The sequence below is a fragment of the Erigeron canadensis genome, chromosome 6 (genome assembly GCF_010389155.1).
Source record: "Erigeron canadensis isolate Cc75 chromosome 6, C_canadensis_v1, whole genome shotgun sequence".
Classification (NCBI taxonomy): Eukaryota; Viridiplantae; Streptophyta; class Magnoliopsida; order Asterales; family Asteraceae; genus Erigeron; species Erigeron canadensis.
In genome coordinates, this window is record NC_057766.1 from 12206330 (window position 1) to 12220204 (window position 13875).

The window sequence follows — 13875 nt, forward strand, 5'->3', positions numbered from 1 at the left end:
AAACGAACACACAGTTAAATGGAAAGAGGATCAATATGATACTTCCACGAAAAGTATGACTCACCACCACCGTATTCACATCATATTTCGACTTCCATTTTGCTTTCTTCCATCTCCCCTAAAACACACACACACTATGTGTATTTCATTATTCAAAGTTTAAATAGAATATATTATATATATATATTCATTTGTTGATTCTTATATATACACACACATAACGATGGTGACGAAGAAGAAAAAAAGCGTACCTGATTGGCTCAACAGCCCTATATTGTCTTCTTCCACAACAATCAAATCACCGCCGCGGCTTAATACGACGTCGTCTTATGAGGATCCCATCGCCGGTGAATATTCTTTGAAATCATCGCCTGCATCATCCGTAACCTCTTCGGATTCTTGTTTTAATGAATCAATTTCCAAGAAGGAAGAAGTTAGGGTTTCATCATCTATTCGTAGTGGAAGTAGTGACAATGATGCTGTCACATCTTCTTCTGCTAACTTTAATTCTGTTACCATTGAAGATATTTCGCGTCATTCACATTTGTTACAAGAGGTTTGTCAACTGCTTCTTTTTTTATTTTTTTTTATCAAATTCTTTTATTTTCAATTATATAGACACACATGTATCTACCAGTGTATATATATATATATATTATATATAGAGGCGGATCAAGGATTTCAGATTGGCGGGGACTTACATAATAAAATGATACGATAAAAGCGATATAGTTCAAACAATATAAGTATTATTACGAATACGATATAGTTCAAACAATACGATAAAAACGATATAGTCAAAATTTTACAACATAGGTAGCAAAAACTTACAAGATACGTTCCGGATTTATATGCAAGTTCTTAAAAAAAAAAACTCTTAAAAATTGTGAATATCCTAGATATTGATCCATTTTTTTATGAGGGAACATACTGGGTAACTAAATTAGTTAAAAAAAAAAGTCAAGAAAGTTGTATTTAATACAATATAGATTAAAAAAATTGATCTATATACAAAAACTATCTTGTGCATTCGAAGTTTGACACTTCTTGTGTAAGTATGTTTCTAATATAATTAGTATTTATGAAAACACTATGATATGGTGAAAAAAATACATACAATCATTTAAAGGAAACAGATAAAAATAGAGAAAAAAAACTGTGTTTATGCTTGAGGAGGAGTCAAAAGATATACGTATGAAGTGATGCTGTGATGTGAATGTCCATTGGAGGGGGCTAGACCCAAAATTGTGGTCATGGGCTAATTATAATCTACTGCTATTGGGCTATTGGAGGGGGATGGGCACCCCCTAGTCCCCCTATTCCCTCCGCCATTGGTTAGGGACTCCTTCTCCCTCCTTCTCCGGCCACCACCACCATCATCTCTGACCACCACCACCACCACCATGATTATCTCCGACCACCACCATGATCCTCCGGCGACGGTGACCATCTTTGGCGAGACTTACACATGTGTAAGTAACTTACACATGTGTAAGTAACTTACACATGTTTTAAGTACAATTTTTTTTAGGTAGATCTCCCATCACCGGTCACCCCCTATGACCTCTCACCCTCTATGACCTATCACACTATGACCTATCACCCTCAATGACCTATCACCCCCACCAGCTTTGGTTTATGAATATCCTTAAGGGCGAAGCCCGCTCAAAATCATAATTTTTATTCAATTTACACATGTGTAAGTACAACTTACACATGTGTAAGTCTCGCCGGACATGTCGCCGGAGATGATTAGTGGTGATTAGATCTGATGAAAATGGACGGTTTAGATCGAGTCCCTAACAGTCCCCAAAATAAGGAGTCCCTAATCTAACCCACCCCTATTATATATATATATATGAATATATTATATATATATATATATAACAAAGTCCATAGGAATTTCATCTTTGATTTAGAGCCATTAGATCATATTTCATCTTTAGTTAATGATAATTTTAATACTATATATGATTAAAAAGTATAAGTATGTAAATTTTGATTTAGAGCCGTTATATTTTATCAATATACAATCATATAACATATACTTATACTTTATATGATAATTTATTACTAATATAAAATTATCATTAATGATAATTATGTAAATTTTTAAAAATTAAAAATATATATTTAGTATAAATATTAAAAATTGTCATTAATTAAAGATGAAATAATTAATATGATTATGTTATTATGAAAACTTATCTATAACTACTGATTATGTTATTATGAAAACTTAATATATTGATCACGCGTATTACGCGGTCAATCAGAGAGAGGACAACTCACATAAAGAACAACCACCAACGCTTGAGGATTGGTTATGTATCTTGTACCTTTTATCTTTCATGTTTATCCAATCCCAAGGTTGATTCCAATAACATAAAGTAGATAATGCAACTTAGGACATTTGTACAATCGTAAGTGTTAGAGGTTTTTCATTCTAGCTGACCGTAAGTCCAAGCTGACTTTTAGACCTAACTTTGTCTTCAATCTTTGTTGTTCATCTCCGACTTAGAGTAAATGATATAATCTACATTAATGCAACTTGAAGAATCACTTCTTAAGCTTATTACGTTAATACATGTGAATTATGGGTTAGCTTAGATAGACATAAGCTGATTCGGCTCAACTAAAGACTTAAACATTCTTTTACATTGTTTGTTATGAACAAATCTAAACAATTAAACTATGACTCAATATGTAATTTTTTTTGAATAATTTTTAGCATGTCTTATTTGTAGTTAACCTTATGTTATTATGAAAGTTAATATGTATAACTCGCTTAACGCAGGAAAATAATCTAGTATATAGATATAGAGGGGTGGCTTAATTTAAGAACATGTAAAAAAAAAAGGATGACGGGACGAATCTCAGCCACTTATTTTTCTCTCTCCTCAAATCTCAACCACTAATTTGTTTTTCTTTTCTACATAGATCATTTTATTCATCTAATTCATTCAAAATCTTTTATCTCAAAAACCGTAATTACACCAATAAATTATAAAAATTATATGGGTATTCTTAAAGTTTCATTTTCTTTCGTTAGAGAGGTCATTCGATATATTTTCGACGAATTTTGATACGGTAAAGGCTTCGCCCTTTCGGCTATTAACAAGGGGTAGCTAGTAGGGTGTGATGGGTCATATTGGATGATGGATCATAGGGAGTGATAGGTCATAGATTAAAGGGTGATAGGTCATAGGTGTGATCGGTTATTTTCCAATTTGATACGGTACGGGCTTCGCCTTTCGAGTATTAATAAGGGGTAGTGAAACGACACCACTCGATTTATTAGAGAAATAAGGATTTTTTTTTTTTACTTGATATACCCACTGCGCCGCAGTGGGTGGATGCAATCCCCACTACGCCGCAGTGGAAGTAACATGCTCCCTGGATCCGAGAATCCCCACTGCGCCGCAGTGGGCACCAGTTCAGCAACACCAAAAATCATTAGATGCTTAATCCAACTTACAGACTACCAAAATCAAAACCAAATTTCATAATACAACATTTCTAAGTTCAAATAAGTTTTCGACTCAGAAATAAGCAAGGTAAAAGTATCCGTTGACCAAACATTCATTTTACCACCAAATGGGTCAATTACCCGAGTTGACATCTTACAAATGACGACGTACAAAATTAGAAATTTTGTCATGACCCATTCGTAAAATCATCATCCAAACCTGTTACGGATTATGAGTTTCTCCAAAACACATTTAAACAAAATCAATACATTACAACTACAAAACGACCCATCTTAAAATACCCAAAAACTCGAGTCTAACTCTAGACATCATAATAATTCTCCAAAAAGACATAACAAGAGTACAAAGAGCCAATAGTTCAAAGGGGTCACTATGGGTCCTATTACCAATACCATTATCCGCATTTAACCAAAGCAACCCATATCCATTAAGCATCTTTAACTCCAATCTTTACAATACTTACTTTCTTCCTCATCCGGAACAACCTATAAAAGGCTAAACAACTAAAAAGTAAGCAAAACTTAGTGAATAATCTTGCATACGTTTATACATACGAAGGAGGGCAATGCTCAAGGGATTGTTGCATATGGACTATGATATCGTCGTGTCATATCCATAATACTCACCCTTGGGTTAGGCATTACATGGATCCATATAAGCAAATGATTACCATCACAATCAAATATATCAATAAGAAATGCTCCACATGAGCCTATGGCCACCGATTAGGCCTGTAATCAAACTCAACCATAAACATGGGACTTAACGCCAAATCAAATACCACCATGGAATCACTCAACATGAATGGTAACTGACCCAAGGCATATATAAAAGTATGCAAGAAAACTCACCTCCTCCGCGAAAACCAAAATTATAAATCAAGAAGACCGCATGAACACAAAACATGTATGCTTCAACCTAGCAACAAATCACAACGCATATAGGATCATCAATCACATACTAGGCCATCTAGCCATAATCACTAGCATTTCAACACCCAACCCCTCATTTACAATCTTATATTAATCTTGGGTTGGTTCATCAAACATGTATCTCTTATATTATTCTCATTTGACCAAAACTTACTTTCATACCCAATTCGTCATTTTCATATTTGACCAAGCAGACTTCAAACAAGCATAACTCAAGTTCTACTTACTCTTTTTACTTGATTCCAGTGGCCAAATTTAGGTGACACATATACCTACCTTTTATCTTTAGTGACCAATATGTGAATTGTCCTTCAAAGGTGACTTCTGGTCGTTTTAAAAATCAAAACTGCTGCTGTTAAACAGCTTTGACCCTACTGCCTTCAAATGACCATAACTTGAGTTCTACACCATATTTTGACCTCATTCCAGTGGCCACTTCTTCTTAACACATTTTAGTACATTTTATATTCAGTGACCAAAACATGAATTAACTTGCAAGAATGTGTTTTACCTGTTTTAACAACAGACATCAGAATCATTTTTGCTGAAAGATCAGCATTGCGCCACTGGATTCAAAAATTAATATCTAGAGTTCTACTTCGTATTTTTAACTCATTCAAGTGGGAAAATTTACTTAACACAATAACCTACATTTTCTTTTTAGGACTCAACAAGTGAAAATGCTGTCATGAAGGTGTTTAACTCGTTTCAAACTCAGGGACAGAATTTGTCCAACTTAGTTCTTACTAGCATTCAACAAAATCTATCATTCAACTCAATTAAAACCCTAATTTGGTTAACTTACAAGAACCCTAATTCATATTATATCAATTTACTCAATATAAATAAAACCCCCAAATTTTCCAATTCAAGAACCCTAATTTCTAAAATATAATTTAGCAAGAATCAAAATTAGGTTAAAGCATCAATACCTCAAATAATGGAAGACATAAGTTAGGGTTTCAATTTCATACTTTCTTCTCCTTTCTTCCTTGTAATTTCAGCCACCACCACCTTAATTAAACCTCCACTTTTCAATTTTATGAGATAAAAGAAGATTATTATTATTGTTCTTGATGAAAGGTTCTTAGATTGAATGAGAAATTAGGATTAATGTTTGTTAGTATAAGAGTTAGGAAGAATGTAGAAGAAAAGTTGGTGGAGAAGTGATGAGTAAGGAAGAAGGATTTCGCTGGCACTTCTTAGGAGTGCCACGCCCCATTCTCTAATTTAGTGGGTAAATACCCGTTATCCGCTAAAGTTCCAACTAAAACAATCCCATATATTCAAAAATAAAATACTAGGAAACTATTTTAATGTCAAAACTATAATTGAGGTTAATTTTCATTGGCTTAATAATTTAGAGTGTTACAGGTAGCTAGTGGGGGGTGATAGCTCATAGAGTGTGATAAGTCATAGGAGATGATCGGTCATAGGGGATGATAAGTCATAGGGGTGATCGGTGATGGGGTGATCTACCTAACGGTCTCTGCCCTTTGCCGTACGAGCTCCGCCCTCGTATTTAAAAAGTCATCGAAAGTATATCGAATTTAGGAACACCCATATAATTTTTATAATTTATCGTTGTACAGTTTTTGAGATAATAGATTTTGAATGAATTAGATGAATAAAATAATTTATGAAGGAGAGAAAATAAATGAGCGGTTGAGATTTGAGGAGAGAAGAAAATGAGTGGCTGAGATTTGTCCCCTTGCCCTTACATGTTCTCAAATTACCTTTCCCTTATATATAGATATAGATATATGTGTTTGAGCTATTGTATGTATTTGATTAATTCTAGGTGTTGATTTTGATGAGATGGCAAGTTGCCATCTCAGCAGAAAAAGAGGTAACCAGATAAATTCATAAATACGAGTGACTTGAGAGCTTGATACTCACTATAGACTACTATAGACTGTTAAAGAAATTGAATAGATACGATAGCAAAACGTGACAAGCTGGATACGTTTTGGTGCATTTAACCCAGTTTATAACTTCAATCTGTGTTGTTATATCTCAAAAGGATTTGACTTAGGGAGTGAGATTACTCGTTTTCGGGTAAAAGGATTTACCCTCGTTAGCTTTATGTTAAAATCAAAACAAAGAAGATGAGGCGTACTAAGTTGTTAGTACGACTAGTTACAAGACCATGCACACCATGCAATAACCAAACACCAAGACAAGTGACATGCCACTTATCAAGATACACCGGTACCTAACATCAACTAACATGTAGGTTTGGTACAAACCGAAACAAGACACAAACAATTACACATTAAAAATTGTAATCGGCAGCTTCCAAGTATCCATATGCCTTCCCGACCGAGGAGTCTTTCAAAAACGGCAGGATAGAAGCTTAAGTCTAACCATCATAAAAATAACCTCGATGAACTAATGAGCCATTCTCCTTTTTTGTTGAAATAACCGACAATTTCTCTTTTGCCAAATAAAATACAGAGACGCTCCAAGAACCAGTTTTGCAATGATAGCATCTGCTTTTTTCAATCTAGTAATTGAAATGAAACTCGCCAACACAATATCCCAATCTTCAGAAAAGAAATCAAGATCAACACGACTACAAATGCCTTTCCACACTTGTAAAAACAAAAACACACTCAAAAAATAGATGACTATGCGAATCTGGTTGCATACCACATAAAGTGCACGAAACGGGACCATTGACATCTCATGGTCGCAACATATCCTGAGTTTTGAGTTTCTTTTTCACCACTAACCATAAATGAAATGCATGCTTTGGAATGCATTGCTTAAACTAAACTACATGATACCAATTAACAGCCACATCACGAGGAAGAATAGCTTCCCAAACCTGTGAGACCGAGAATGGTTGTAGAAAACCTGACTTATCCTTCCAGCATAATGAATTGGGTTGATCAGGTTGCAAAGCGGGAACCTCAATAAGTGGAAGTATATTACTCCACTCCAAAGGCCAGCTCCACATATTGTCACGAATAAGATCCGAGACCGAAGCTGACAGAAGAAAACCACCTACATTAGAGATAACACGAGCAGATAATGAGTTTGTTTGTTGCTTCACACCCGTTATCAAACCAGGCGGAAACCATTCCCAATACGGTATCAAAAATGATTACGGATCAGAGGCCTAATTTGCAACATTTTCCTCCAACTCCAAGACAAGTTACCCCGACAAGGAATTTCCCAAAAATTTCTATCCTTAATCTTGAACATATGCATCCATCTAACCCACAATGATTCCTTATGAGCCAGCAAGTTCCATATATGAACAACCATTAGTATGGTTGAAATCATACAATCTACAAACCCCTAGTCCTCTACTTTTAGTAAGACACACAACCTCCCAAGCAACTTTTGAGCTACCTTTTTGCCAAAGAAAAGACCTCATAATCTGTTCCACCTCATGAATAACACTTGTAGGTAACATAAACATCGTATTCCAATAGACATGAATCTAGAACAGTTTGAACCAATTGAAGTCTGCCCGCAAATGATAGAGATTTGTTCTTCCAATCTGAAACTTGGTTTCGCACCTTCTCAACCAATTCATAACAGACCCTATAAATAAGTCGAGTAGAAACAAGCGGTACCCCCAAATATTTAATCGGTAAGCTACCTTCCTCAAAAGGTAGAACCGATAAAATTGACAACTTCACATGATTCAGTACATTACAAAAGTAAGCAGTATTTTTGGTAAACTTGGAGCTAGACCTTAAGCATTCTTAAACTCCTCCAACGTCTCCATGATAACCCTTGCTGAATTGACATCGGCATGCAAGAAGAGGATGAGATCATCTGCAAAACAAAGGTTAATAATATCCAGCTCTTCACACTTCGGGTGAAAAGTAAATAATGCAGTCTCCGAAGCATTAAGGTCAAAACTTCCATAACCAATGTGAACAAATATGGAGAAAGCGGATCCCCCTGCCTTAAACTCCTCATTTCCGGAAAAAAACCATATAAATTACCATTAATGCATACTGAATAAGATGCAGTAGCAACACAAGTCATAATCCAGTGAACCATCTTGGGATGGAACTCAAATTCAGTAAGAATTCTTTTCAAAAATCTCTAATCCACTGTGTCATAAGCCTTCTGAATATCCACCTTGAACTCACATCTAGGAACACCCCTATCCAAATGATAATTATGCATCAGCTCCTGGGTCAACAAGATGTTATCAGAAATTCTCCTTCCTGATATAAATGTCGATTGATTAATACCAACTAAACCTGTAAGAGAAGCAGATATCCTATTTGCAATGATTTTAGTAATGCACTTAAACAAAACATTGCAAAGAGAAATTGGCCTATAATGGGTAATACGACTCGGGGCAGCAACTTTCGGCAATAAAGAGATAATAGTGTGGTTTACCTCCTTTAACAATTTACCACTATGAAAGAAATCCTGGACAGTAGCCACGACATCCTTACCAACAATATCCCAGGTATGCTTAAAGAAAGCCGCATTGAAGCCATGAGGCCCTGGTGCTTTATGATCCCCCATATCAAACATGGCAGCTTTTACCTCATTACTCGTGACATTTGTTACCATAAAATCAGCTTGCACAGAAGTAGCAAGCTTGTTTGAAAACAAACCTAAATAATCAAAGTTAGAAACAACACCTGGAGAACCAAGAAACTCCCTATAATGAGCAACAAAGGCTGCCGCCACAGCCTCACCACCTTGACGATTACCAAGCCCATCTACAACTGAATGAATGCGGTTTCTAGCCTTACGAGCCTTAACTTTGTGGAAGGATGCTGAATTTGAATCACCAACTTGAAGCCATTTGATTTTAGCTTTCTGCTTTAAAAATCTTTTTCATCCAGAATAGCCTCTTTAAAAGCTTGTAAACGGGTAGCTTCATCTTCTCTCAAAGCAACATTAAACGGGTCCCCATCAATAGCTTTATGTTCTTCATCTAATTCCTGTCTTAACTTAACTACCTTGCCAAATAAATGACATTTATCATAGAGCAACTTACGCAAAGGTTTCTTCAAATACTTTAATTTCTTAACGACCTTAAACATGTGATGCCCCTCTATAGATGTATTCCAAGAATCCGAAACCACCTCCTTAAATTTATCATGATGCACAAGAACATTAGCAAACTTAAATGGTTTAGGTTGGAATTTAGCAGCCATAGGGAAACACAATACCGCAGGTGCATGAAATGATTTAGGGTTGAAACTTAAATGATGCACAAGAACATTAGCAAATTTAAATGGTTTAGGGTTGAAACATAGCGTGCGCCCCTACAAAATCAACAAGAAATGTTTGGTTTGTCATGATTCTATCCAATTTCTTCATGAAACCTAGCTTCCCTTTCGGTATCTGATTCCACGTAAACTGTAAACCCGATCTATTAACATCAGAAACTTCTAGTTCTTCAACACAATCCTTAAACTCCCTCATTGAAATATCAACATGATAGGAACTAACAACTTCATCATTAAGAAATAAAGCAGCATTAAAATCCCCAAGCAACACCCATGGCTTATCATGAACAAAAGCTTTATGCATAACCAAGTTACTCCATAAATCACGTCTATGAATATAAAAATTATGAGCATAGATGAATGAACACAACAAAACCTTCTGGCCAACCTTAAAAATAACCTGTGTATGAATAACTTGATCCGATAGAGATACCACCATTGAATCAACAATATTTGGATCCCACCCTATGATGATTCTAGAATTTTTATGGCACACATGAGCATTAGACGTCCAACTCCAGTGACAAAACATATTACTACAAATACTATCAAGCTTTGAAACAGACACATGTGATTCGAGAATAGCACAGACAGATAATTTATTCTCATTGATTACCTGCCGAAAATCTGTTTGTTTCGGGGAGATGTTCATACCCCGTATGTTTCATGAAGCGATACTATACATGAGGCATCCCTGTACCGTGAGTGCTTGCCTCCTCAGAATCTGCCATAACCGTAGAATGTTCAGCAAACACACATTCAACTTGGTCATCACTCTCTTCCAGCTGAACCTTAGTCAAACGAACATATAAAGAAATACTGCTTCGGTTTCCTCATCTGCCAAAATACCATACGGATTATGTAAAGAAATATCTTTGGTTGTACTAGAAGATGCCTTGTCTTCATTCTGCTTGGGCTGTTTTGCTCTATAAATAAAATGTGGTTTCGGCTTATTAAGCTTCATTTGTTTCTCCTGTTGAACAGCTTTACCTTTTTGCTTTTTCCTTGAAACCTTAGTAAACCCCTCCTCATCTTGAGACAAGCTCAACCTGAATACTCTTTTTGGGTAATTTAGGGCATTGGTCACTTGCATGATAAAACACCTTGCATGTAGCACAACGAGGAGGTTTCCATTGATATTCTTTTTATATTACTTGTTTTGAAAAACCATCTCCAACCATATTAGGAATTCCAACAATCAATTCAGATTTTATATCATATTTAGCATCCAATTCGATTAGAGCCTATGCATAACAACTACGTCCCCATGATTCAGTACACATAGTGCTCGTATAAACATCCAAAGCAACAGGTCTTCCAATCTTGGTTGCCAACATGCTAAGACCATCTTTTGTAAAGAGTACAAGTGGCACATTATGTAACTTAACCCATACAGGCATCTTCTTAACGTCAGACATACTAAATTCAGGAGTCCATTCATTTAAGAAAATAGGCACTGAATGAATTAACCAAGGTCCTAATTTCAACACTTTATCCATCCCCGATTTCTCCTCAAATTTAAAAAAGAAGAAACCCGATGAATTCATCATAAGACGCTGAAACCCGTATTTAACCCAAGCATTCTTCACATAATTTTCAACGGGAAAAGCAAGGTGTTTTCCAAGAGAATAACCAACCAAGGTATTCGCATACTTGCTATTAGCCGAAGCAATAACCTCCCTTGGAATAAGCAAATCAATACCCTCAATATTCGAGTCTACCTTTAAAGAACGAAAATTAACCACCTTCGTGATAATAGGCTCAGATTGCACAACATTTGCATACGAGAAAGGTTTCTTCAAATCAGCCCCATGAGGTGTATGGGTTGGTTGATTCACATCAGGTTGAACAAGCTGTTCCTTCAAGTTCTCGACCTGAACATTCTGTAAATTATCATTAACACTTTTCTTCTCATTCGGGTCATTATCAAGTCCAGCTTCGAACGTAACACGCTCTTTTCCAGAATTATAACACTTATTACATCCGTTAAAGGGGATTGATAAGTAGCATGACCAACATTAACTTGATCATCTTCCTCTTCTTGAATAATAGACTCCGTAAAAGAACATCCCTTCACCTCTCCACTTTAAACCGGATACACAGTAGGCTGATCAGATGAATTCGAACCCAGATTCTCCTTCACATTCGACGAAGATGGAGAATTGGAAGGATTTCACCCTTTATTAGGGCTGCCTCCCTTTTTCTTACAAAAACCAGATCTCAAACGATTAAAACGTTCCTCTAATGCGTTTAAATCAAATGCAGGACGATCTCCCTTCATACAAAAAGAACCATGCAGCCAAAAAACCCTAAATACTCCAAAGGGACCACAAAAACAAGATGAACAGAGAAAACCCTAAACACAAAAAACCCTAAACAAGTTGGACATTGAAAAAGAAGATTAGTGATAGGTAACTATGTAGTTAATAGCGGCACTATAGGAGTGCTATAGCGGATAGCGTCCTTAAGGAAAAATAGAGGTCAAAATAGAGGTTAAAATAGCGGTTTCGCTATTATCAGCGCTATTTACCACTATTACTCCCATATTTAGATTTCTAAATAGCGGTGATATTGCCGTTATTCAAGGTTTTGTTCATAGTAATAGATTTTAAGACTTAGAAAATGTTTAAAAGCATAATTGATTTGGAAAAGAAAGATTTCGTAGATTTAGAGGTAGTAGAAGATCTAGATGGGAAAGATGAAGATAGGATCAGAAGCATCACAGAAAGTTGTGATATTTTTTCATGTTTGGCAAGAACAATCCATCAAAAATTGACATTTTTAAAGACTTGTGATATTTTTATTAAATATATTAAGTATTAAGTATTAAATATATAGATATTGCATAATGTTTTAAGTACCGCTATACCACTGCTATATCACCGCTATATCGGACCTTGACCGCTATACCACTATTTTAGTAATTAACTACTTAGATAGGTAACGATAACAAGTACACATGTTTCTACTTTCTATGCATCCTTTTGCTGACTTTTTTGTTACTGCAGCTATCGAGGAAGATTATAAACATAGGGGAACTTAGACAACTTGCTTCTTTGGGTATACCAGATGCTGCTGGAATCCGTTCAACTGTTTGGAAGGTATGGAACAACATGCTTTCTTGTGTTGAGATTTATGTGTTCAAATCAACCATGTTAGAATGAAAAGTTCATGTAGAATAGAGAATTAGAGATAGTGTGCCGGGCAACATTAGTCGGATAAAATTGAGTGTAGATGTAGAGGACTTACTGGATCCTTTTTTTCTTTTATGCTGATTGTTACTCATTGTGGAATGTGCTGATTAATTTGTTGTCCTTTCATGTTTTAGCTATTATTGGGGTATCTTCCGGTTGATAAGGGACTTTGGTCGTCAGAATTGGCTAAGAAGAGGTCTCGCTATAAACATTTCAAGGAAGAGCTTTTGATAAATCCAGTAAGTTCCAGTTCATCTGTACCTTATAGTGATATTTTGATGTTGGAAGGAATGTTGAACCTGAGTGATCTTCAGAAGCTATATGCTTAGTGTTTAATTTATTACTGGACTTCTTGAAATGTCTAGTTAGAAGGACTTAAAAGTTTTTGCATTCTCTTTTCTTAGTTTCATGTCTTTGCACCCGTTCCTGGATTTTAAATGTTTTTGTGGCTAGTCAGTCGGATATCACAAGGAAGTTGGAAGATTCTGCATATTCTAAAAACTGTGATCACATAAGTGAGGCCAGATGTTTACTAGCAAGGTCAAAGATACCTCATGGGGAACATCCTTTGAGCCTAGGGAAGACCAGCATCTGGAACCAATTCTTTCAGGTATTCTTTCGCAGTAGACATATAGTCAACAACTTCAATAGTTTCTGGTAAGTACGGCAATCAAATGGCTTATGCTATTATGATATGAATTTAAGAAGGGGTACAACGTTTAGGGGCTCAAGTTGTATTAAAGCCGGTTCTTACATACATGTGCATGCTTGTGGTATGCAGTTACTATGCTCTCAGAATCTGTAATTTTTGCTATTTGTAGGACTCTGAGATCACCAAACAGATAGACCGTGATGTGAAACGCACCCACCCAGACATACAATTTTTCTCTGGCGACTCTGCTTTTGCAAAAGCCAATCAGGTAATTGAAGAATGTGCTTGCAAGAGGCGGGGTGTTTTCTGGAGCCGAAAAAGTTAGAATAATTTTGTTGAGAACCTGACGTATATGAAACAGATCAGAGCAAGACCGAGCTAATTTGA

At 35.9% G+C, this 13875-nt stretch overlaps 1 protein-coding gene across 1 annotated transcript in view; it reads left to right on the forward strand.

Moving 5' to 3' along the window:
- LOC122602657 (TBC1 domain family member 13-like) overlaps positions 1 to 13875 on the forward strand; it is a 16099-nt gene continuing 2224 nt past the window's right edge. The window contains exons 1-5 of the mRNA XM_043775253.1: positions 1 to 556; positions 12651 to 12743; positions 12971 to 13075; positions 13294 to 13446; positions 13658 to 13756. Coding sequence (XP_043631188.1) covers positions 224 to 556; positions 12651 to 12743; positions 12971 to 13075; positions 13294 to 13446; positions 13658 to 13756 — 783 coding nt within the window. The 5' untranslated portion in view covers positions 1 to 223. The remainder of the gene's footprint in view (positions 557 to 12650; positions 12744 to 12970; positions 13076 to 13293; positions 13447 to 13657; positions 13757 to 13875) is intronic.